At 60.5% G+C, this 25928-nt stretch overlaps 2 protein-coding genes across 2 annotated transcripts in view; one reads left to right on the top strand and one right to left on the bottom strand.

The window, feature by feature from the left end:
• Window positions 1–16357, bottom strand: part of UNKL (unk like zinc finger) — a 28835-nt gene extending 12478 nt beyond the window's left edge. Inside the window, exons 1-6 of the mRNA XM_040459489.1 lie at window positions 16250–16357; window positions 12732–12867; window positions 11947–12064; window positions 9123–9207; window positions 8676–8755; window positions 1303–1444 (exon numbers count right to left, since the gene is read on the bottom strand). Of these exons, the coding sequence (XP_040315423.1) occupies window positions 1303–1444; window positions 8676–8755; window positions 9123–9207; window positions 11947–12064; window positions 12732–12867; window positions 16250–16289 (601 nt within the window). The 5' untranslated portion in view covers window positions 16290–16357. The remainder of the gene's footprint in view (window positions 1–1302; window positions 1445–8675; window positions 8756–9122; window positions 9208–11946; window positions 12065–12731; window positions 12868–16249) is intronic.
• LOC121019730 (uncharacterized) overlaps window positions 1–17729 on the top strand; it is a 22158-nt gene extending 4429 nt beyond the window's left edge. The window contains exon 2 of the mRNA XM_040459490.1: window positions 15782–17729. Within this exon, the coding sequence (XP_040315424.1) occupies window positions 16149–17231 (1083 nt within the window). The 5' untranslated portion in view covers window positions 15782–16148 and the 3' untranslated portion in view covers window positions 17232–17729. The remainder of the gene's footprint in view (window positions 1–15781) is intronic.
• Window positions 17730–25928: the final 8199 nt, after the last annotated feature.

The raw sequence follows: 25928 nt of genomic DNA, 5'->3' as shown, positions 1-25928 counted from the left end.
CCCCGGGGGGTGGGGGGGAGGGGAGACACAAGAGTGTGCAGGGCAAGGAACCGAGGTCAGGGCTCAGAAACACCAGCAGGGGGGAGGGGTGGTTTCATCAAGGACACCCTGTCCTCAGAGGGCTGGGCAGGCTGGACTCTAGAGGGTTCTTTGGCAGTCGGACAGCTCCACCGTGGAGCCCGTGCAGGAACGCTGGGGCTGTGCAGGAAGACGTGCCTGGCCACACAAGGCCCCGGGGTTCCAGAATAAGGCGGCCCTTTGCAGCTCAGAATGAGCACAGGGCTGGTAGCCTCAAGCCCCACGTGGGTAGAAGTGCCCCAGGAGGCAGCCGCGACACGGGTAGCAAGGTCAAGCACGCCTGCCCGGCATCCCTCACATCAGCACAAGGGACACCAGGTGCTCTGATGGCCCGAGCCCAAGATTTGCCGTCTAAATGGCCACTGAAAAGACACCTCTCCTCCCTTGCCTTGGCTGCCGTCGTCCCCACCTGCGTCTCAGCCACGACCCCACGGCCGGTGGCGTGACTGGCGTCCACGGGTGCTGAGGCGTGGAAAACAACGTGCGTGCCATCCTTGGCTGTCGGCAACGGACAGTTCTCTCCGGGCGGGAAATACCACCCTGGGCCCGACCACGTGGCCAGCTCTGGCGTCGACGTGGTGCCCTGACGTGGGAACGTGGGTGGAGCCGGCACCCGCCCCGCACCAGGAAGGAGGCGGACAGGACGCGTGTACCCCAGGGCAGACCGCTCCGCAGCGGCCTCCCCGGCCTGCCCGCGGCCACACCTGCCCAGCCTGCCCCGGCGCAGAGGACGTGGAAACGCCACGAGCAGAGCCCTTGCCGGGTCTCCCTTGGCCGGGACAGAAAAGCCGGTTTTGGGGAGCTCAGCGACACAAGCGTCCGCAGGTGCAGCCAGACGTGGCCTGAGGGGCTGGGGGCCGGGTCTCCCCCCAGCTCCGTGCCCGCCCCTCTTCCCGGCTCTCAGGACCGCCCCTCCCCTCATCGGTCCCCAAACCCTCTAGGACTCCCAGGGGCTAAGGGCCCCTCAGCCGTGCCGCTGCCCTCGGCTGCATCCCAAACCCCTCCCACCCTGGTCGTGGTGACCAGGGGCCACAGCCTCGGCCCAAGGGTCCTGGTCCCCTCTGCAGCCTGTGACTCCCAGGGACGCGGGGGGCAGGGGTTTCTAGGTCATGGGCAGTACGGCCAAGTGACAGGTGACCGAAACATGCGTGCAGCGGGTCCTGAAAAGACACGACGTAAGCGCAAAGAAAAGCCGGGGAGCCGCGAGGGAAGTTTTAGACCTACCTGGGGCGGGCTCAGGCGGGTGGGTGCGGGGAGCCGAGGGCAGGGCGGCCGGGGAGGAGCTGCCAGAGCCGGTGCTGGACGCCACGCTGGAACCCAGGCTGGGGGCGAGTGGATGAGCCCCTGTGGACACCGGCAGGTGGTTCTGTGCAAAGACACACGAGGTGAGCAGGTGTGCACACGCAACGGCTGCTGTGAGGGCACAGTGACGGCGGACCCGCGGAGAACAGAAGGGCGCAGGGTCACGGACGGGACGGTTGTCCGACTTCTATCCCCAAAGCAAAACAGAAGTCCGACTCTTCCAAACGTTCTGGGGGGGCTGTAAAGGCCGAGTTGGTTGCAGTCAGCACGACAGCTGCAATCAAGATTGGCTGGCTGATCAGGGACTGAACACATCCATCTAGAAAGTCTGATCCAAGGAGCTTTTCTGCAGAAATGGTTGCCAACAGCTGATCTAGGACAGCAAAACACAATCCACCCAAAGACCTAACCAGAGGGGAGCCTGGGGGTGCTCAGTGGGTTAAGCGTCCAACTCTTGATTTCAGTTCAGGTCACGATCTCCATTCGTGGGATCCAGCCCCGTGTCAGGCTCCCCGAGCTGACAGCGTGGAGCCTGCTTGGGATTTTCTCTCCCTCTCTCTCTCTCTCTCTCTCTCTCTCTGCCCCTCCCAGGCTGGCTCGCTCTCTCTCAAAATAAGCAAACATTAAAAAAGAGTTTATTTAAAAAAAAAAAAAAAAAGATGTAAGTAGGGAGCCCACACGGCCTCCAAAAGCAAAACTGGCCCTATGACCTCAGGTTTTTACCTCTCGGTACTCAGGCAATAGCCTGGGCGCCGCACGTTATCCGAGTTGCGGAGAGCAGCCCAGAAGAGCCCAGAAAAGCCAGCCGGGTCTGGGCGCCACCTCACCGTCCCAAGCAAATGGCACAGAGCCGCAGGCCGGGGCTGCTCGACACATGGCAGCTGCGTCCGCAGCCCACCCGAGGTCGCTGTGACACCAGGGCCCAGAAGCCACACCAAAGGGAAGCGTGTGGCGTCTGGGTTTCACTTCAAAATGCACCTGAAGTTCACTTTGGGGGGGCGAGCTCCACCACCACAAGGGGGGAGGATTTCACTAGTGTGTCGGCTTAAGTGAAATTTTACCCACACATGAACATATGTTTTGCGCGGGGAGCGGCGGGGAGAGAGGAACACACACAGCAAAGCTCCTCTGAGTGTTTCCCGGCCGGCTAGCCTCGCTCACGAGGGGCCCTCGGTGACCGACCCCGCGACGGCCGGTCACTGCGCGTATGAGGCTGTCGTAAAACTAACATGAACTGCATCAGTCCGGACGCCAAAGTCCCCGGCGCTCCCGGGGCTCAGGCCCAGGGGCAGACTGTCTCCTCAGCACGGGGAGGGGTGCCTCCCGCCCGCCCCAGCAGCCCCGGGCGAGGCGGGAAGGGTGGCAGCAACAAGGACACTCCGAGACCCCTCACAGCCAAGCCCAAACGCCGAGCCCGAGGCGCCTGCTGTGACTTCACCCACCCCCAAAGTCACAGTGCAGGGACTGTGTCTCTCAAAGACGTCAGGGGACGCTTTATCCCGAAAACCGAGAATGACGCTCTCAAGGCTGGGGGGGCTGGGGCGTCCCCTGGCCGGGGCAGACTGGGGCCCACAGGCGAGGGAGGGGTCCCCAGAGGGCCGGCCTCCGGCCCCGTGGCCTTTCAAACGGAGGGTCCCAGGGAAACGCCAGGAGCCCCTCCGCTGGCCTTCCAGTCCTCCCACCGGGCACTCGAGGTCCCCGGAGCCTGGCTTTGGGTGGGACGGAGGGCGTCTCGGGGCGCAGGTGGGAGGGGACCTGTAGATGAGCCACGCGGGCTCCTCGGGCTGCCAGCACGTGAGGACGCGTCAGGCGGTGGCAGCACCGCGTCCCGAGGCCCCTGTGCGTTGGCTCCGTGGCCGCTAACGTTTCCTGCTTCGGATTTGCAACGAACGTCTTATCCACTTTACTCTCCAAAACGCTGCCAGATAACAGTTTACCCTCAACTCCCCTCTGCGGATCTCAAAGCTCCCGAGGCCACGAAGAACGTCGGGGTCACTCTGGAGAGGCCCGAGGGGGTGGCCTCAGGTGGGCGCCAAGCAAACCGGGGCAGAGAGGGACCGGGCGTGTCGCCCGCGTAGGAATGGAGGAGGAAGACGACAGGGGCCAGTGACAAGTGACGATGTGCTGGGCCTGGGGGGGCCGGGGCCCCCGCTGCCCTCCCGCACCGCACCCCAGGCCTCCCAGAGGCTCAGGCCCTCTTGTCTTACGGGGACGGGGATGGACGGCAGTGGTGGCCAGGACGAAAGCGTTGCTTAAAACGGGCAAGCGGGTCCGAAGAGCCTTCGGGAACTGCGCCACCGAACCGAGGTCGGGCTCAGGGAAGCCTCAGCTAAGGCCACGGCAGCCTCACCGGAGGGGACACGTGGAGGACACTCACGGCAGGAGCCTGTGATTACCTCAGGTGTGCACGTGTCCACGAGCCGTGATGCGGGAGCAGGGAGTCTCTACAGCAGCCCCCAGAGACACTGGCCCAGATGCAGCTTGGATGCGGTCGTGGGCCGCCCTGTGTCCCCGGAAGCTCATTCCGCGGGGTCCTGACCCCCAAAACACCAGAGCGTGACCTGACCCGGAGACGGGGTCTTTACCAGGGAAATCAAGTTCACATGAGGCCGTCCTAATCAATGACCGGGGTCCTTATGAAAAGGGGGAAATGTGGAGACAGACCCAGACCCGGGGCCAGGGGGCTGGGGGCGGGGGGGGTGCGAGCAGGACGAGACAGGGAGTCATCGGCTGCATACGGGCCCAGGACAGAGGCAGCTCCCGCATAGCCTCGGAGGTGCCGACCCCACTGGCCCCGACACGAGGACTCCCAGCTCCGGACGGTGAGTGGTTGGGGCTGCCCCGTCCGCGGGGCTTTGTTAGGGCAGCCCCGGGACACACACAGACCACCACGGGCGGCTGCAAAGGGCGCCCCGTACTCCCCGTGGGGAAAACGTCAGGAGGTTTTGGTTTTGTTGTGTCCAAAGTACAACACAAACACGTTTTGAACGTGGAGACGAAAGACGTGTGGAATAGGCCACCAGTTTAAGAATTAAGCGAAAACATAATTACGTCCCGAACGGACAAGCACAGGGCTCTGGGTCAAGAGGGAACGTGCGAGAGTCCCAGCGCACAGGGCGGCCCCGCTGCGGACAGCGGGAGCCCCCCGGGCGGTACCTGCTTGCTGTCCTGCTCAGCGGCCTTGTGGCTGCCCTCGGCAGGTGACTCTCTCCGCTTCGCCTACAACAGGAAAGCACCAGGGTTGGAAGAGAGCAACACGGTTTACAGACAGAGACACCTCCGCTTCACGCACCCGAGAGAAAACGCTGAGCCCGGGGATCTCAGAGAACAGAAAAGGCGTTCAAGTCACCACCGTCTGTCCGTTCTCCCAAGTCTGTCTCTTACACCTGCACGCTGACCTCTAACCTCCGGGCCGGTCCGTGTGAAGGAGGGGGTGAGCTCTGTGCCCCCTGCGACCAGAGGTCGTGAGACCCGAGCCCGGAGAGCCGGGCAAGTCTTGGGGAGACCTATCCCGAAGCAAAGGATTATTCTACCGACAGTGCTGAAAGCGGGGTGTCAGCTGGCCCTTGAGAAGGCACGCCCTCGCCTCTCCCGCACCGGGAAGAGGACGACCCTCAGCCACCAGACGCTCCCGTCTACGTCCACGTAACCCTGATCCGACATGGCTTTCCCCCACACATTTGCCGTCCCACAATTTACCCCCCCAGGAGCAGAAACTCCTTTTGTCCGGCCCCTTCTCCACGATCTACCGCTCTTTGTTAAAGGGTATGTGAGCCGTCAGGTCTGCTTAGACCCAAAGGGGTCTTTACTTCCTCACCACCAAATCTTCTGTATGGATAAGCAATAAGGCTTCTGTCCCGTTTATCTTCTATCAGTTTAATTTGCAGAGGCCCCGTACCGAACGTGAAAGGGTAGAGGGAAACATTTGTCCCTCTCCGACACACACAGAAATCTTGACTGACGAGCCACCTGCCAGGAACACCGGGCCCAATGATGGCTTTGCTCACAGAGCTCAGGGCCAGGGCTCCCCCAGGTCAAACATCAACACAAAGGCCACAGACCCAGATGTCCTTCGGATCGAAGGACAAAATCAGATTCTGATTTTTATGACTACTTTTACAGTAAGTTAACTTGTAGTGGTATTTCAGGTCCTTCTGGCCTTTCTTCCTTTAGTTTTTGGTTTCTGGATTTGCAGAAGGACCCAGAGTGACCACCCGGGGCAGAGGAAGAAAAGGTGTCCACGCAGGCCCTGCCCGGGGCCCCTTCCTTCTACGCAGTACTTGGCCTCGGGCTCGACCCGGAGGTCGTGCTGGTATTTCAGAGTTCCCTGTACCTCTGTTGTCCAGAGTGACCCCACCTGCAGGGTGGGGTGAGGGCCTCCGAAGTCACCGACCACAGCCCTGAACATACCTCCAGGCCAAGCACGCGTTTCCTGAAGCTGTTCTGTTTGCCTTTGCAACCCAGGGCTCCCTGTGGGGACCTCGCCCCTTCGTCCAGGCCCCTCTCCGGCCACCCCTGCCCCAGGCTCCCTGCCGCTGGGCCACACCCTCTGCCTGGGGTCGGCCCCTGAAGATGGCCCCGCCTCAGCAACCCCCCACCCCACCCTGTCACCTGTGCCTCTGACCGACTGGCTCGGAATCAGGATTCCCACCACTCTCTCCTCAGGTTTGGCCGATTTCTAGAACCGCTCCCAGGGCTCAGGGAAGCACTTACGTTTACCGGATTATTACATAATATAATAAACACTACAGACGTTCAGATAGAGACACGTCAGGTGAGGTCTGCGAGGGCCCCGAGTGCGGGCGCTACTGTCCCTGTGCAGCTGGGGACCTCCACCCGCCAACATGGAGATGTCGCCAGTGCGGACGCTGTCCACACCGCACACTTCAGCGATTTTCATGGGGCTCACCCCCTTAATTCCACCTGCAGCCCCTTCCTGCCCCGGATCATGTCGGGTGGTGCAGAAAGTCCCAAGCTTCTAACCATGGCTTGGCCTTTCCGGTGACCAGCCCGCATCCAGGAGCTATGAGGAGCCCACCCAGAGTCACCTCTGCAAAACAAAAGAGGGTTTTGGTGGTTTTTTTAATCTTGTTTTTTTTTTTTTAAGTTTATTTATTTTGAGAGAGAGCACGCAAGCAGGGAAGGGCAGAGAGAGAGAGGGAGAGGGAGAATCCTAAGCAGGCTCCACGATGTCGGCACAGAGCCCGACACGGCCCTTGAACCCACCAATCGTGAGATCGTGACCTGAGCCTCCCAGGCACCCCGAAACACAAGGTATTTTTATCCCCTTGGGAAGTTATAAGGGTTTCAGGAGCTCTGGGTCAGGAACTGGGATCAGAGAGAGATATACGTGTTTTCGGTTGTCTTGCGACGTGACCCCGTTGAGGAACACGGCATACCGCGTGCTCTCCACGCTGCTCTCGTCTCCACCCGCGGGGAACCCCCTGCAGCCTGGCACCCGCCACCCATCGTGTCCTAGTAGGTTGACTTACTCCCCATCCCTCTTTTTTAGGGAGGCCCCGTGCTGGGCGTGAGCCACGGGGCTTGAACTCACGACCCTGAGATCAAGACCAGAGCTGAGATCAAGAGTCAGATGGTTAAGTGACTGAGCCACCCAGGCGCCCTTAGCAAGTAGGGTTTTTAAACTGCAAAATAATTAAAAGAACATAAAAGACGCCCTCACTAGACCACGCCCGCAGGGGTGGGCACTGTTGTCGTGCCATCCAAGGCACAGGATCACCTACCGCACCTGGGCTGTTGCCTCCGAGGCACGACCCCCGCCCCCCGGGGCTCCATTCACCCTAGGCCCTCAGGGGGGGCAAGCCGGTGGCCCTGTGCCCACCACCTAAGCCCACGACCGGCATGGTCCCCTGGGAGCCACTAAGATGGGGGAGGGGGAAGGGGGGAGAGCTTCCTGCCACGCCCAGCGCCCGGCTATGCTCCTGGGGGTTCGGAGCTCTGCTCTGCTCGGTTCCTCCAGAGGACGCCAGCTGGGCTTGCAGAGGCACAAAGGCCCAGCGTGGGTGTGAAGGGGCAGCCCGGTCCTCCTTGTGGACGGGCCCGTGACAAGGCTGCAGGGTGAGGGGAGCCCATCTGCCGTCAGCACCGGGGCGAGGAGGGGTCACGCCAGACCCTGCAGGGCTGCAGCGGGAGAGCGGTCTGTCCGGTCGTCAGGCTCCATGGACTCGGGATCAGATCGAACCCCCGCGTGCCGGGGCGTGGGGGGACACTGGGCGCTGACCCACTGGGAACGCAGGATGGCCGTGTCGCCGCCGGGCACGGAGATGCCGGAGACGCGGAACAGACCGCGAGCTGGCAGATCACTGCCCAGCTCCTTGTATGTAAATTCAACCCAGGTTTTCCTCAACTTTCCTGTTTTCCTCTTTTCTAAAAAAAGCGCAAAGTGGGGGCAGGAGCGCCTGGGGGGCTCAGTAGGTTGAGCGCCTGACCCTTGATGTCGGCCCAGGTCACGATCTCGCGGTTTGTGGGTTCGAGCCCCGTGTCCGGCTCTGCGCTGACAGCAGGGAGCCCACTTGGGATGGTGTCTCCCTCCGTGCCCTTCCCTGCCCATGCGCACGCTCGCTCTTTCTCTCTCTCAATAAATAAGTTAATTAAACAAAAATATACCCAAATGAAAAGTTAAAAAAGCAAAAGCCCAAAGTGGGAAGAAAGGCGGGCGGGGGAAACGCCTGAGGCTCCAGTCTCCTCCCCGAGGGGCCGCTTTCTCAGCAGATCCGACACGCAGATGCAAACACCCTCCCGTCACCCTCTCGAAAGCTCAGAGCGAGAGCAGACGGGGAGCCTGCTACGACGCCAGGGTGAAGGGCAGGGCACGAGGCCTGAGGCCCCCGTGTCCTCCACCACACAGACATGAAGTCCACCCGGGTCAGGACCATCCTCTCCTCGAGGTGCCCCCCACACCTCTCAATGCCTGAAGCAGGCCTGCAGGGCCAGACTCAGGACCCAGAGCCCCGGCCGCCGTCGGGGGCCTGCCCCACCTGGACGTCCCCCTTGGCGCCACGGCCACCCACCTGCGAGGACACCCACCCGGACACAGGGCCCCTTCCCCACGCTCGCTGGAGACCACATTTCACGTGCTACTGACATGTCTGGGGGCAGCCGGCCCAGGCCAGAGCTTGGCTGGACTGTCCCAGGCTTCTAGAAGGAGGCGCCCCCCACCCCCTCAGGCAGACCGTGCAGCGGAGTCACCCAGAGACCACACCCATCCGTGTCCCCAGCCATTCACAAAACCACACGGCAGCCTCGGCACCCTCCCCAGGACGCCGTCCACTTACGTGCACGGGCTGGCCACTGCTGGCCGCGGAGCTGCGGGCGGGCGCGGGGCAGCCCCAGCCGTTGGCCGTTCCGAGGCTCTCTGTCAACAGAGGGAGGTGGCGCGCCATGAGCGACCGCTGGCTGCAAACAGAGCTGCGTGCAGGGCGACCTGGGGTCCAGGGGTCCCCAGACCGGGGAGGGGGGCCTGGGGAGGCCGCTCGCCCCGTGCGACAGGGGACAGTGGCCACAGCGCCACCGAAAGACGTGCGAGTCCAGCAGGGACTGGCCGCCCTCCCCAGGAGGGCCAGCCGGAGTTGGTGTCTGCCCCCAGGGAACCGCAGGGCCGGCCACAAGGTAGGGAGGTCTCTGGGCGGGGGGCGGCCTGAAGTGATCCTGAAAGGCATGCGGGGTGCTCCCGGCCCCCCTCCTGGTCCAGGCGCGCGGGCAGTCTGGCGTCACACACTTACTTTCCACATGTGCGAAGGCGCAGAAGGGGCCCCGGGGGCAGTAACCGGTTTGGCGCATGTCGTTGCACTTTGTAGACTTGTAGATCTGGGCGGCAAAGAGAAAATAAAGCAAATAAAATCTACCAGTAAAACAAAGGGGCTGGGTTGGGAACAGGTTTCCACGGGAAGCCCAGAGGACCCAGCTCTAAACCACAACGCGTCTCCTGAGAAGGTGGTGTGGATGTGACCCCTGCCCTGTATGCCGTGGCCCCAGAATCCCCCGCTCTCCGCAGAGCAGGCCTGACTGTCCTTGAAATAACACACAGGGGTGCGTGGATGGCCCAGTCGGTTGGGCTCAGGTCAGGATCTAAGGGTTTGCGAGATCCAGCCATGCATCGCTTCCAGCTCTGCGATAAAAGGACACAGCCTGCTCGGGATTCTCTCTCAAAATGAGTAAATAAACTCACCAAAAAAAAAAAAAAAAAGGAAATCTCCCACAAAGTCAATTTCACCACTTGGCATTTTCTGAAAGAGATGCTCAATTCAGTGCTCCCAGTATACAGCAGGCGCTCAACAAATGCCTGTGTCACGACCACATGCATGAGCTCCATGGTCAGCCCCGATTCCCTTCACTAGGGTCAAAGATACTCTCACGGCGCCAACAACACTCGGTTCTGGCCCTACAGCACACCAAGCGGGGCAGGCCCCAGGGCGCTCCTGCCAGACCCCAAATCCACACCCTCTGGAAGCCTTCCGCAGCCAGTGGCCTTCCTTCCCCCACAAAGGCCACGTACTCTCCTCAGTCTTCACTCACCCGCTAAGTGCCTGCGCTGAGATTTTAATGCCTACCAACAGAAGCAATTTCAGAGGGGCTCCAACTCGGGACCTATGACCTCAGGAGGCTGGCATTTGACGTGAATTTTAAAGCACAGAACCTCTGAAAAGAACAGAAGCCCCAGAAAGGAAAGAGGAGAGTAGATGCGGGGGCCCCTTCCAGGAGCCCAGGGCCTCCCTGGGCACGGCGCTGGGGAACGGTAAGGGTTCCGAGTACCCGAGGAGCCGCGGGGGTGAATGGGGACGGAGTGCCCTTGGGGCCACGGAGCCGCAGTGGAGGCGGCACCCTTTACCACATTTCTGAGTTTTAGAAACAGAATGAATGAGTCAGTAGCCAATGAGTCGGCAAAGGAAGCAGAAGACAAAAATCCCGAGTCGAGAGGGGCAATCGTAGGGCCTGAGACACAGGCAGGCGGCAGAGGCCAGGCTCGGAGTTCACGACCCAGCCCAGGCGGGCCACGCCCAGCGCCAATCAGGTGGCACCATGGGCAGCCACGGGCCAGAACAGGGCGCCTCCTGCTCCCGACCGGCCCGCGTGGCCCATCCCCCGCCGGGGCACCGACCCTTCCCTTATTCCTGCTCTCTGCCTCGACCGCTCCATCCCTGCCCCCTGCGGGGCCCTCGAGGCACCCCTCCTGCAAGCGAGCCGCACACCCCACCCTCCTGGACTGCCCCCCACCCGTCCTGGTCCCCACACTCTCACAACCCTGAAGAGGGCTGGTTTGCTGTGTTGTTTTTAGTGTTTATTTTTGAGAGAAAGACACAGCACAAGCAGGGGAGGGGCAGAGGGAGAAGCGGGGAGAGAGAGAATCCCAAGCAGGCTCCATGCTGTCAGCACAGAGCCCGATGCAGGGCTCAAACTCACGAAATCATGAGATCCAGACCTGAGCTGAAACCAAGAGTCAGATACTTAACCAACTGAGCCGCCCAAGCGTCCCTGCTGATCAGTAATCTTTGTTTTTTGATTTTTTTTAATGTTTATTATTATTTTTTTTTTTTAGCAAACTATTTTTTTTCAACATTTATTTTTGGGACAGAGAGAGACAGAGCATGAACGGGGGAGGGGCAGAGAGAGAGGGAGACACAGAATCGGAAACAGGCTCCAGGCTCTGAGCCATCAGCCCAGAGCCTGACGCGGGGCTCGAACTCACGGACCGCGAGATGGTGACCTGGCTGAAGTCGGACGCTTAACCGACTGCGCCACCCAGGTGCCCCATGTTTATTCATTTTTTGAGAGAGAGACACATAGCACCAGCAGGGGAGGGGCAGGGAGAGAGGGACACACAAAATCGGAAGCAGGCTCCAGGCTCCGAACTGTCAGCACAGAGCCCGACGCGGGGCTCGAACTCACCGAAGCATGAGATCATGACCTGAGCCCAAGTCGGAGGCTCAACCGACTGAGCCACCCAGGAGCCCCTTGCTGGTCTGTTCACCACAAACCCAAGCGTGCTCTGGTTAGCTCTGCGAACTTCAACCGTCTGTGCCCTGCCGGTGCCAAAGGAAGGTCCGGCCTTGACCGGCTCCTGGAGGGGGGGGTGTCCTGCCTGGTAAGTGTCTCTGTTTACCTGCTCTGAGGTCACCCCGAATAGTCACAACATGATTTCTGGTAGGGGCTCTGGGCCCAGTCGTGTGGGCTCGGCCTCTAGGGGGACTGGAGATGGAGGTCAGCACGTCTATGTGACCCCTAGTGAAAACCCCAGACACCCAGGCCCACACGCCTGTCCACAGACACGGTCCACGTGACTCCCTGCAGGATAGCCCTGGAAGCTCAGGCCCGGTGGGTCGGGGACCCAGCCCCAGGAGGGACCCCCCCACCCCCCCCCCTGCCCCTGGCTGACCTCAGCCCCTATCCTGTCACCAACGAATCACGGCTGTGGGCACGACAGCGCTGCTGGGATCTGCGAATCCTCCCGGCGAATCGCAGGACCAGAGGGTGCTCCCAGGGACCCGGAGTCAAAGGGGGGAGACCTCCCCCTACCCCGGGCCGTGCGCCGACACGGGTGCCTCGTACCTCCGGGTGAAACTGCTGCTCCGCGCGGGAATGGCAGTACTGACAGCTGTCCCCACTGTCACACCTCGCGGGCTCACCCCACTCGTCACCGTGCTTCACGCTGGGACACGGCGTGGACCTGGGGGACGGGGCGGGGGGGGCGTCAGTGTGCCCAGCCGCTATTGGCACGCGGTGGGCGCACACAACCCCTGGGAGCGGGCCTCAGAGTGAGGGCCGCCTGAAGCCAGACGGGGCTCGGCTGGCTCCGCGGCGGGTGCGGCTCAGAGGCACCCGGGTGGCGTGCCATGCGAGCGTCGGACAGGCAGCGGGCGCCCTCCCTCCTTCCCTCCCGAGCTGAGTCCCACACCGAGTCCCAAACAAGTGATCCCACAGCAGGAAAACCCAGCCCTGATGCTCATTTTTCACGTGCTGTCAGACAGCCTTATCAAAATCTCTTTGGACTCCCGGAAAAAACGAGCCGCCGTGGGGAGTAAGGTTTTATTATTTTTCAGCACATTTTCTGTCCCTTCCATCTACGTGAATTCATCTTATCCTCTCAGGCTGCGCTCTGGTGACTACCACTGGCAGGATGCGCAGGGGCGGCTCTCGGCCCCTGGGCCCTGAAACCGCGGAGACAGAGGGAAGGAAGCACGACCAGCTCTGACCCGCTCGCGGCCGCGTCTGGCCTTTTGTGCGCGCGCACGGGAGGCGGCAGAGCCCGGAGCGCGCGCACACGCGGCAGAGCGCTGGCTCGGGGGGGGGGGCCGGGGGGCAGGTCCACGCTGCCGCGCGCCGCAGGGGCTCACCTGTACTGGAACCTTCGCGGGCTCCGCCGCCGGTCCCTGCTGTTGTGGTAGTGCGGACACGCATAGCCCTGGCGACACAGACGCGGTGGCTTCGGACACGGCTCTGTCTTATAGCTGCCCAGCACGAAACTGGCATCTGAAAACACAGGGGTCCACATGGGAGCACGTGCACGTGTGCTCAGCGGGCCAAAGGACACCGCGTGTCCACCCCACCGCCACGATCGGGAGCGAGACGCTGACACCCGCCACAACCTGGACGAGCCTGCAGAACGTGATGCTCGGTGAGAGGCCAGGCCCGGAAGTCTCCCTGTCGCGTGACTCGAATACAGGAGCCGTGGGATGGGGCAGATCCCGGACGGGAAGGACACGGGTGCTGCCAGGGGTTGACGGCGGGGGCTCATGACAGGGTTCTAAACTAGCTCACCTGACAGCCAAACAACCCCTGAAACGCACACTTTAAAACGGTGCATTTTAACCCTGATATCAACAGTGGATTTGGGGTGATAAGGACCTGTGATGTCGGCTGGTGGGCAGGGACAAATGTCCCGCTGTGGTGGGGACAGTGCACACACGGAGTCACAGGGCATATGAGAGTCCCATCTTTTCCTATCAGCGGAATCCCAAATGGCTCTAAAAATAGATTTTCAATTTTATTTTTAAAAACTGTTTAATGTTTATTTTTGAGAGAGAAACAGAGCATGAGCAGGGAAGGGGCAGAGAGAGGGGGAGACACAGAATCCCAAGCAGGCCCCAGCCTCTGAGCTGTCAGCACAGAGCCTGACACGGGGCTCGAACCCACGAACCGTGAGATCATGACCCGAGCTGAAGTCAGACGCGTCAGTGACTGAGCCCAGGTGCCGGTGCCCCTTGTATATCGTTTAAGTAGTTAATTTCACGTTTTCTGAATTTCATCTGAGAGCAAAAACAAACAAAAAACCACCTGGGGTCGTTTGAAAGCAAGAACTGATGAGAGAAAATCCTAAAAATCATACCCACTGGCAGCCTGGTTCATGATCAACACGGCACCTGCAGACGCTACTGTTCCCGCTGCCGTTCCCAGCAGGGCTGAGCTTCATGCTAAGGGATGGGACAGTGGCAGGGGGAGGGGAGGGGCGGGCCCCAGCACCCAAGACAACGCGACCCGACCCTCAGGAAATGTCTGCAGGTCGAAGTTTAACGTCACCGCATTGTCCAGACACACCAAATACAGTTTCTAACTCATTAAATGACACACGGAGGGACACAGAAAGAACAAAAAGGGTCTGAGAAACTAAAAAGCCCATTTTAAGAAAACAAACGAGGGATGCCTGGGTGGCTCAGTCAGTTAAGCAGCCAACTCTTGGTTTCAGCTCGGGTCACGATCTCGAGGTTCGGGAGTTCAAGCCCCACATGGGGCTCCGTGTTGACAGTGCACAGCCCGCTTGGGATTCTTGTTTTCCCTTTCTCTGCCCCTCCCCTGTTCTCTCTCGCTCAAAATAAATCAAGTTTATATTAAAAAAGGAAAATAGAACCTAGAACACTTATACACAAGTACGGAGCGAGTGCCTCGTACAGATACAGTCCGACACAACCGAGAGATGATGACGTGAGGCAAACTCGGATGCGTGACCGACTGAGCCACCCAGGCGCCCCCAACCACGGGACATTCTGAAAACGGCAAAACCACGGCAACCAACAGGAGCGTAAAGGATCAGTGGTGGCCAGGGGCCAGGCCGAGAGCAGACCTTGACACGGCTTTGGCCAAGCCCAGAGCGTGAGCCCTAATGCAAACTGTGGACGTTAGTGAACGTGTCCGTGTCGGTTCCTTGCCTGTAACAAAAGCGTCACGTCGGGGCAAGGTGTTCACGAGGGGAAGGTGGGAGGGGGTACACAGGACCCTGTACCACCCGCGACACCTCTGGACACCTAAAAAGCAACAAATGAAATCTGCTAGTTAAAAGCCGAACCGCCACACAGAGATGGAAAAAGAAGGCGTGGAAACAACAGTCTGGAGCAGCGCATCTGACCGCGAGGGTTGGCGCCACAGGCTCCGTCTGAAACGCTCAGTAACCGAAGCCAGAGCGCCTAACTGGACCTTCCTGACACGGACCCAGGTGCAGGAGCTGAGGGCCGCCCCCAGGGCGAAGGCACAGGCCTCACCGCCGCCTCCCTGCTCTCCCTCCTCAAGCCCAGCCTGGCTGGCGGCGTGCCCCCGCCACGAACCGGAGCTCACACAGGCGGAAGCGGGCATCCCCGGACAGGGAGACGACAGGCTGGAATGCGGGAGACAGGAGGTTCTCGCGGGCTTTTTCCGGAAAGACAGAGACCCCGGGCAAAGCACGTGTCCTCAGGTGCTGGCAGCCGGAAGCTGCGGGCACACAGCTCCCGCTGAGGCGGCCCTTCCCCAAGCAGCGACGCCACCACAGGGGGACGAGCGCACAGCACCAGTGGGTGCCCCGAAACACAGAGGGGACCCTGGGGCATTCTTCACGCGGCCCAGCCAAGAGGCCAGCCGGCAGATGCCATCGTGGGGTGGGCGCCGGGCGCTTGGTCTCAAGGAGGGGTTGGCGGTGGGGGTGGGGGTGGATAGTAGAGATGGGAGGAGAACCTGCATCAGCCTCGCATGACCTCTGCCGACTGATCCCGTACCCCGGGCCCTAGCGTGGACTTCCCGAGAGCAGGCAAAGACATGTGCAAGGAGAAGATTTGTTGCTCAGTAACGACGGCGTGAAAGCACTGTTTACACAGGTGCTGTCAGCCGAGCAAGTCCAAGGAGCCCCATCAAGACTTAGAGGACTTTTCTTAAAACCGCACCGCCCTTATCAGCTACCCAGAACAGACAAACACACAGAGAGAAGGCAAACTAGTGAGTGCCGGGGCAGGGGGGTGCTGCTTAACAGGGACCGGGTCCCGTGCACGTCACAGAAACGTTCCAAATCAGTGCTGATGCTTGCACAACACCGTGAGTGTACCAAACGACACAAACTGTTCACTCGAAAACAGCTGAAACAGTAAATGAACTACGTTACGGGTACTTACAATAACACCCCCCCAAATTTCACCGCCCACAGCCATCACTTGTGAAGCCTGCGAGGAGCGCGGGTCCCGCAGCTCCGAGGCACGCATCCAGGAGCTGCAGGGACTGAGCCGAGGGCCCCGGGAGACCCACAGGGCAGGGCCAAGGCGGAAGCACGGACGTCCCAAGAGCAGGTGTGCGGTGAACATCAACCCAGCTCTGGGACGGGGCGCCCGGAAGGAGCCGTGCCTGCCACATACTCCCCTCCCCAGGAGGCAGCCGCTGGCTGACCTCGGCAAGAAGACGCCAGGGTAAACATCCAGAGCAACCGTGGGGCCTGGACGCCGGGGCTCAGATCCCACTCACCCACCACTACCTGAGGCATTGGGGGTGATATACTCCGCTGGATACTCAGTTTCCCCATGTGGTCTACAAACGAAGGTGGCGAGGTCCACCATGTGGTCACTTTACAGATGGAGAGGACCTCCCCCCGCCCCCCCCTCCATGGTGGCCTCAGGGTTACCTTGCCACCGGGGGTCCTCGCCCAGGATCTTCTCGATCATGGCCTGGCTGGCCAAGGCCCCGGGCTGCAAATCAGGGACGCCGTCCCCAGCGCAAAGCTGGCCGCTTTGCAAGGATTCCTGGGCCTGCAGCTCCCTGCGAGCAAATGTCACACTGGTTACAGCGCTGCCTCGCGTCTATCCCAAGACCTCCCGCAAGGTGACGGAATCATTCGGTGCTGTCGCTCTGCGGAGCAACCTAGAAGGTTCGGGACGGGCGGCCCTCGGGCCTCAGGCACAGCCCTGTCCTGGGACGAATCCAACACCTTCAGAGCCGAGACGCGTTTAGTGAGGACTCGTCTGTCCCCCCCCCGGGGGGTCCCACAGGTGCACGAGCTCAGCCTCGTGAACTCCCACGGGCACACGGGGCAGCGGAAAGGAAACCTTCTCATCAGAGTCAAAGCCAGAGAGAGAGCGCTCAGGCCAGCATCCCAGAGAGGTGAGCTGGCCGGCCGCCCCGCGCGGACGCCCCACACACCTGATGTCACACACGGGCGGCCGCAGGTCCAGCGGGCCGTGCGCAAAGGCACAGTGCAGCCCGTTCTTGACGCAGTGGCCTCGGGCGTCCGTCTCGTGGATGCACGTCCCGGTCTTGTAGTAGCGCAGGTGGTACTTGCGCTCCGTGTCCCCGGTCGTCCGGTGCAGGTACGGGCACCTGGGAAGCAGAGGGGCAGACACAGGCCATCTGAGGCCTCGGGGACACCAGCGCGGACCCGCCCCACTCCTCGTCGGCACCTGGCCAACACCCTGCTCTCGCGGTCTCCCTGCGCACACTTATCTGTTCCGATCGCAGGCCTGAGGTCCTGGGCGGAGCACCTGTCCCCTGGACCCATCCCCCAGACGCTCAGATGCCCCACAGATCCCGCAACTACATCTGGTGGAAAAACACAGAACCAAATTTCCCTGGAACTCATCCTGCATCATTTTCTGATTACGGAAAAATGAAGTCCGTGCCCGGGATGCAGCAGCACCCCTCATTTTTCCCGACGAGCATTATCAGAGGAGGACTTGTGCTCACTCCCGTCCATCCAGGTGCTTCAGGGGACCCCTCGAGGGAAGGAGCCTGGGGAGAAACCCGGACGCGGCTGGAGGAGGAGGCTGGTGGGAGCCGGGCAGGAGAGCGGGGGATGGGGGGGGGCGGGCGGTACCACGTGCCCCAGATGGAGGGGGGCGGGCCGTGCCACTTGCAGGTGCCAAGCCACACACTCCCAGGGAGAGTCCCCCTGGGGTCCCCAGGCAGCAGGGGGCTGGCTCCACACGTGAGGCTGGGCACTGAGCCCACATGGAGGTCAGCCCCTCTAGACGAGAGGCACAGAAGGGGGGAGGAATACTGAAAAGAGCCTGAGCTGGGGACACCTGGGTGGCTCAGTCTTAAGCGTCTGACACTTGGCTTCAGCTCAGGTCACAATCTCACCGTTCCTGAGTTCAAGCCCCACCTCGGACTCTGGTGTCAGTGGAGAGTCTGCTTCAGATCCTCTGTCTCCCTCTCTCTCTCAAAAATAAACGTTTAAAAAAAAAAAAAGACTAGTTTTAAAATAAACTTGAAAAAAAAAACGCACAGAGCCTGAGCCAGCAACTCGCCGTGAGCTGCCTGAGGGGTGAGGCAGGGGCCTGGTGTCCCCCTCCAGAGGGGACGGTTGAGGAGGACCGTGTCAGGGCCCAGTCCCACCTCAGTGCCCAGCAAACCATGGACCCGGCTGCTGGGAGCACCGGCGGGATGGCTCCCCACACACGAAGCAGGGACAAAACCCGGAAGTAAGGCACTGGGGGGCCACTCACTCTCAACCCCTCTCTCGGCCTTCAGACAGCGCACCCCAGAGCTCCCTGAGCACCTGGGGTGTGCAGGGCATGAGAGGAGAGCGCGCTGTGGCCGCGAGGCCGGGTCCCTGGGAACCAACGAAGCAAAAGCCAAAGGAGAAGCCAGCTCGGGGTCCGGCACTTCCGTTGCCAGATGCGCGCCCCAGAAACGCTGCAAGACCCCGCTGTCGTCCGGGGGAGAGTTCTCTGCACCCGGGTCACAGCACGTGACCCACAAGCGCTGAAAGCTGCAAACGACCCCAGTGCCCATTGGATGACGCGTAGGGGAGCAACATGGAGCCCGTGCAGACCAGGACGCTCCTCGGCCTCGAAGGGAACAGAACTCGGACACGTTGGACAGCGCGGATAAACCGTGAGGACGCTGTGCTCAGCAAGAGAAGCCACAGGCAAAGCCCACGTGCTGTGTGATTCCACTCTACGAGGTCCCACGACCCAGAGTCACGTCCCCGGGAGGTGGGGAGTGGATGCGAGGGGCGTCAGTGCTGAGCGGGGACAGAGTTTCAGGTTGGGACGAAGAAAAGGACTGGGGAACAGGCAGCGGGGACGGTTACATACGACACTATGGGAGTCGTCTGTGTCGCTAAACCGCGCACTGAAAATGGTTACATCCGTTTTCCTACGTTACAAATGCTACGTTACAAATGTTCTATCGTAGTCGTAAACAGAGCCCGCTGGAGACTGAGAGATGTTACGTATTTGTACAGACAAACGTGCGTCACGTCTGGCCCTCTGCGGGATTTTCACAGGCGGACACGGCGACGTCACAGCACGCGTGCCGGGAGGACAGAGCGTGGCCAGCACCCCGGGGCCCCTCAGACAGCCCCGCAGGGAGGACACGCACTCCCTCGGCGACGGCAGAAACTGGCAACAGGGCAGATGTGCCACAGGGCACGAAGACCCCGACGAAGCCTTCCACGGAACGCCACCCGTCGCAGACAATCCCCGCACACCCGAGACACGGGCGAGGTGGCAAACAGACAAGACGACCTGGTGGCACTTTCTGAAAACAAGCATGGCCACGCCACTAGACACACACCTGGAAAAGGAGACAGGACGCACGGCCCACGAGCCAGAGCGAGGACGGCGGGCTGAGCGGCTACAGCGAGGACTGGGCACCCGCCCCGCGCCCCTCTCTATGCAGCCGTGTCCCCCGCCGGCCTGCACGCACATCGCCCCGGCCCGGGATGGGTCTCTGGGTACCCGGGGCGTGGAAGCTGTCACGGGGAGCCCGTGACTAGAGATGAAGGCCGCTCAGCGACAACACGGCCCCAGGGAGGGGGGCGCTGGGCCCGCCTGACTGCCCCGTGTCACATCGCAGCCCTCGCTCATTCCCTAGCGGCCCCTCAGCTCGGCTAAGCATCGTCTCCTCTCTGGTGCCATCGCCAAGGCAACCAGGGTGCGGCTGAGGCCCCTGCCCGGCCCTGAGCAGCCTTGACTATTTCACTCGGGGCAGGACCCCGAGATACTGGAGGGCTCTTAACGACGCACAGTGGCTCCGCGTGCAGAAGGTCTAGGCGGTCAGGACTTCAGAGACAACATAGTGGCAAAGCCAGAAAACCCTCCTTCGGGCGGGAAAGACTCAGGGCTCCGCCCAACACCCCAGGCAGATTCTTCCCGCAGGAGTCCACTAATCCACCCACCTCTCCCCCTGGGCCACTGCCAGCCCACCGCACCCGTGATGTGCCCCACGGTGACCGGATTCAGGTGGGGGCCTTGGTTCTCAAGCTACCTGCCACAGTTAGGGACCCAAACCGTGTAATTAAAACAGGGCTCCAGGCGCACCTGGGTGTCTCATAGGTTGAGTGTTCAACTCTTGATCTAGGCTCAGGTCATGATCCCAGGGTCGTGGGCTCGAGCCCCGTGTCAGGCTCCGCACCGAGTGTGGAGCCTGCCTGGTATTCTCCCTCTCTCTCTGCCCCTCTCCCCTGCTCATGTGCACACATGTGCGCACTCTGGCTCGCTCTAAAAGAAAATCCAGCAGATCTCCATCGATGCCATGATGGAACAGCACAAGCCGGACGAGGGCACAGTCACGATGCTCTGGAACCCACGCGCCAGGATGCAGGGAGGACGAGACCAGGGGTTCACGGCCGCCCCTCCGTGTCCAGCAGGCCGTCCCCCTCCCCCTGGCAGCCCTTGCCTGAAACAAAAATAGAACCACCAAGGCCAGTCTGCAGTGGGTGACAGAGGTGGCCCACGCAGCTCACATCCACCGTGCGTTAGCACCAGCCAGGAGCACACTGGACCAGGCGTCAGAACCCCTGGAGGGCTTGCCAACCCCAGAAGGTGTGGTCCCCGAGTCGAGTCCAGGTAGGTTCCTCGGGTCCCAACTGCTGGTCCGGGGGCTGCGACAGGGGGTACCGCTGGGCGTTCGGGGACACTCAAGTACAACCTGACTCCCTGCCAGTGCCCAAGGCGCTCAAACAGGGGTGGGGAGACAGAGGTGCAAACCAGAACAAGTCGAGCAACGCCACGCAGTCACGGAATGTGGGGAACAGCAAATGTGGACAAAGACGTTGGGCTGCAGACAAAAGGGAGCAGGAGGGGCTTCTGGGGAAACCTCGAGGATCAGCTCACACCCGCCCCCTCCTCTCGGACACCAGGGATGGGGGGCTGACAGCCAACCCCGTGTTGGCCACGCCCATCCGCTCAGCCCCGCACCCCCTGGTTTCCAAGGGCGGCCCGGACTCCCGAGCCAGGGAAGCGGCCCCTCATCAGTGCCTAGCGTGGGCCATCAGCACCGACAACAGGTCCACACCTTCCTCTGCGCCCCCACAGCTGCCACCCTCCCTCGAAGACAAAAGCCTCCACTGGCCGTCTCTCCACTGGCCTCCGAGGGGGCCTCCCTCCCGGTCACCTCCTGCAACTTCACTCACTCGGCTGGCTAACATGTAACCGAAAAGCGCGTGTCCTGCAGACTGTCAGCAACTCCCCGGCTCCGGACTATTAGGCTGTGACGTTCCGGGCCTGCCCTGGCTCTCACCCCACCCTACAAGCCCAAGCAGAGTTCCCTTGTAAGGTCAGTTTGGAGCAAGTCCACAGCTACGCGGGGGTGAAGTTCACCCAGGGCTCAGGGCCCCAGACACTTGGGGTCTTACAACTAAACAGGCGAGCGTCTTTCCCTAGAAAGGGCAGGCTGAAGGCAGTGTGGTGCGGCAGGCATGCCACACCTCGGACACTTAGGACGTCGCTCTGAGCCAACAAGCTCCCACAAGCACGCTCGGATTCATGAGCGGGAAGCCCCTGGCCCACCTGACCCCGGGCCTGTGTCCCAGATACCCCAAGTGCAGTGAGGTGGGGGGTGGGGGGAGGCTTGTGGGAGAAGAGCCAGGCCAGCCAGGGGAGCCCTGAAAGAATAAGGCCGCAGTAATGGGACGGGCTCACTTCCTAGTAAGCAAGAGAACCTACAACTGGGGGTCTGGAGGGTTGACTCCCCAGGAGCATCCTATGTACCGCAGGAGGAGGGTTAACCGAGGAAAGAGAGTGGTTACTTTACACACGAGACAGTTGGGGGCTGCTTGATTTCCCCCAATGAAGATGTCCCCCGAGGGCCGCAGAGGCCGCTGGGAGGGCGCCTAACCATCCCCAGGAGCCCCGCACCTGCTCGCCTCAACAGGAGGCGCCAATCACACCTGGATTCCGGGTGCGAACACCCAGGTCAGCCCTGACCGCGGAGGGCTTGGCGTGGGGAGCAGGGCCAGCTGGGGGCCTGGGCTGTCCACACCCGATGCCGCTCAGCAGCTTTCAGGATGAGGGTGGGCCAGCGAACACCTCCGACAGGAGTCGCTCTCCTTGAAGCCCAGCCTAAGAAATACCTGAGATGCACCCTCACAAGTGGGAACACAGACTCGATGGAGCTGGGCCAGACCTCAGGCTCGGAAGCGGCTTTCTGCGCCGCCGACTCTCTCGACTCTTACTCGAGGATTGTCAAACGCGCACACCGCTCAGCTGACCCTGGCGCTCCAGCGCGGGCGGGCTTGTAGCCGCCGGGGCGGGGCGAGGCAGGAACACGTGACCGCACGACCAATCACAGCCGGCCCCGGGGAAGGGGCGTGTCCGCCAGAGCAGAGGGCCCTGAGAGGGCGAGCAGTGGACGCGGGGGCAGCGGGACCTCCCTGGCTAATGGGGGGGCCCGCCCGCGGAGACGAGGGGGTGACAGCAGAGGTGCCAATCCCCCTGGAGTCCCCATCCGGTCCTGCCACACAGCTCGGGCCTCGAGCTGCTGCCAGCCAGCTCCAAGAACAGTCCTGGATGCTTAGGTCACCCGACAAGGGCTTAAGGGTCTTTGCTCTTTGATAGGATCCATGTTCTGAAATAACGGGTTGGGTGGGGGGGCGCTTGGGAGGCTCAGCCGGTTAAGCCTCTGACTTCAGCTCTGGTCACCATCTCACCGTTTGTGGTTTCCAACTTCATGTCTGACTCTGTGCAGACAGCGTGGAGCCTGCTTGGGATTCTTTCTTTCTTTCTTTTTTGTTTTGTTTTGTTTTGTTTTCTCTCCCCCCGCCCCTCTGCCCCTCCCCCCCCCCTCAAAGATAAACATTAAAAAAAATTAACAGGTTGGTAGTACACATACCCAAAACAGTTTTCAAGAACCCATAAACTGAAATAAAAGAAAGGTTCTGTCCTTACACTGGAAGGTAGTATCTACTTAGCAATTCCATGGTGATGCTTTGTGAACCAGAATATGTAGTCAAACAGGACAAACGCTGTGCTGTTCCACTCGTGGGGGGTGAGAAAGTCCCTCCCCCATGGAACTGAGCGGTAATTACTAAGGAGAGACTCCCAGGGGAGACATCTGCTCTCTGCCAAACACTTCCTGAATTTCAGGCTGAACCTCAATACAAGTGATACAATCTTTACTAAGATATGTGTGACTTTCTTACTACATGGAGGGTCACAGGATGCCCCCCAAACAGAAAATGTCAAACAAGCGCCTAACTGCCACTCATCTCGCTCTCAACGATGACCTCCGTGTCATGTAGATCACACGTTAATATTTCTGTAATAAATGATTGCCTGGGGGGCGCCTGGGGGGCTCAGTCGGTTGAGCATCCGACTTCCGCTCGAGTCATGATCCCACAGCTGGTGAGTTCGAGCCCCGCATCGGGCTCTGTGCTGACAGCTCAGAGCCTGCAGCCTGCTTCGGATTCTGTGTCTCCCTCTCTCCCTGCCCCTCCCCTCTCGTGCTTGAGCGTGCTCTCTCAAAAATAAACATATAAAAATAAAAAGAAACCAACTGCCTGTTATTTAATTACTATCGAGCCCAGCTGAAATGATCGCCCACAGACGCTTCATCCGTCAGGTGATGTCTAACAGTGGGGCCAAATCAATACCAGGACATCCAGACTCTGGAACCCCAAACAGCTGTTCAAACTTGCTTTGTCTACATGTACCGAAAGCATCAGTGAATACTGTCAGTCCTTCATAAAGGACTGGGGTGAGGTCATACACGCCGGGTGACGGGACTGCCGCACCAGGGTCAAGCAGCACTGCCTCCCCCCTTGGGGAACTCAAGACCCAAGGCCAGAGAGGTGACTGACATCGCCAAGAGAAATGAGGGACCTGATTCCAGGCCTCAGCCAGAGAAACATATTTCTTCTGAAGACACGTTTGCAGAAAAGATCAGTTCAAGAAGCAATTATATAAGGCACTTTTAAAACTTCACAGAAGTGTAACACCATCTTAACCAAGAAAGGGCTGGGCGCGTTATTCCAGCAAGCGTCAAGCTGCCTTAAAAACAATCTTATTGAACTCTCTGGTGCTCAACTAAAAATATTTCAGTAAGTATATAAAGCTTATGATATCACCATGAACGAAAAGTTTACTCCCTGGCCTAAGCATCTTTGCAAAATGAAGGACACACATCACTCTGATGTCTGAGTGCAGCACAGTGAAAGCTGTCTTCAGAAGGGAGCATTTCAAGGGGCGCCTGGGAGGCTCAGTCACTCACGTGTCTGACTTTAGCTCAGATCATCTCGTGGTTCACGAGTTCGAGCCCCGTGTCGGGCTCTCTGCTGACAGCTTGGAGCCTGGAGCCTGCTTCAGATTCTGTGTCTCCCTTTCTCTGCCCCTCCCCTCACTATCTCTCTCTCTCTCTCTCTCTCTCTCTCTCTCTCTCTCTCTCAAAAATAAACATTAAAAGAAATTTTTCTTTCAAAAGGAGACGCAACTCCTTTCAAGGGATCAGGGGACTGAGCCCAAAGGACCTCCCCCAGATCAGGCCTGGATCCAAAGAGAAGTTGAACAAGCAGTTCAGAAGTTGAACAAGTTATTCAGAGGGCCCGGAGCTCAGGGATGCTATCTGACCTCCAGGCAAAGGCGGACCAGCCCTCCTCCTTCCTCAAACAGCCCAGGAAAAAAAAGCAAAACCTCCCGTTACTGGGTTCTGTCCGTTACAAGCCTATACGCTCTGCCTGCACGTGCCCTGTTTTCCTATTCTACACACTGCTAAATAAATACATCTGTTCATAACACCATCAAGAAACTTGTAAGAAAAAAGCCAACCCCAACAAAACCTTGGTTTCTTAAACTTTAAAAGTGCTACATAAGCGACAGTCTGCAAATGAAATAACTTCCCTATCATTTTTTTTTTAAAGACGTTAGATATGTATGCTGCAAGGAAGTAAACATTCCAGGTATAACTTGCACAGGGTGAGCAAACATTTTAACACGCTCTCTGAACCAGAAAACATGGGGCAACTACAAAACGGTCCTAAGCCTAACAGGTGCACCTCCTAAGGGTTGTCTCTAATACGGAAAACCTGGGGAACTGGGTCCGCGATGGGAAGTGAGGTCAAGTCGGTTGGCAGCGCCCAAAGGGTGTCCCGGAGACACAGTCCTGGAGGTAGAGAAAAGTCCGCCCACCACCACTGGTCACAAAGACCAGACCCCCTCTACAGGTGGCGGGTGCTGGAAAGAGCGGCCAGAGCTGGCCCCGCCCCACACTCACTCGTCGCCGTCGGGGCACACGCCGCTGGCCTCGTCGTACTTGGAGCAGTACACGTCCGGGCTGTAGTTGAAGGTGCCGTCGCGCCTGCGGAGCGGTCTGCGCCGACGCTGATTTAGGAAATGCCAATGGAAACAGGTAAATGGCCTGTGCTGGGCGCACTTGTGCTGCACAAACAGGGCGCACTGCTCTGTCCTAAATTCCTTTAGATACCTAAAAAGACAAACAGCGTTGCGGGTCGCTTCCGCCGCCACCGCCGCCGGCGGGCGGCCTCGAGGACTCGGGAGCGGGGACCGGACCCCGCAAGCCAGGGTGCCCCAACCTCAAGAGCAGCCCCCTCTCTGAAGGCAGACGGCCCCAAACGGCCGCCCCCCCACCCCCCATTCCCAGCGCGTTCCTCCGATCCCAGGCACGGTCCCGGACCCCAGGCGCAGCCCTCGATTCCCGGCCCCAGGCGCGACCCCCGCCCCCACTCCGAGTCCAGAGGGCCACCCCCCCCGACCCAGCCCAGGCGCGAGTCCCCAGACCCCGCCCGCAGCGTCGCCCATCCCGGCCACGGACGAGACCCCCAACTTCAGGCGCGACACAGCGACCCCAGGCACGCCCCGACCCGGGGCAGAGACAGCCCGAGTCCAGATGGCTGCCCATTCCCGACCCTAGGTCCGACCCCGGACCCCAGACGGCCGCCCCCAAACCCAGCCCAGGCGCGACTCCCCAGACCCAGTCCGCAGCATTCCCCATCCCGGCCACGGACGCGACGCCCAACTTCAGGCGCGATACGGCAACCCCAGGCACGCCCGACCCCCCAAGCCGTGGTGCCATCCCTGATCCCAGGCGGGGGCCGCCCGAGCGCAGGGGGCCGCCCTCCTCCCCCCCCC

The sequence above is a fragment of the Herpailurus yagouaroundi genome, unplaced genomic scaffold, assembly GCF_014898765.1.
Source record: "Herpailurus yagouaroundi ecotype Mexico unplaced genomic scaffold, PumYag 222, whole genome shotgun sequence".
Lineage (NCBI taxonomy): Eukaryota > Metazoa > Chordata > Mammalia > Carnivora > Felidae > Herpailurus > Herpailurus yagouaroundi.
The sequence above is the reverse complement of the archived record's forward strand: the minus strand, read 5'-3'. Positions and strand labels throughout refer to the sequence as shown.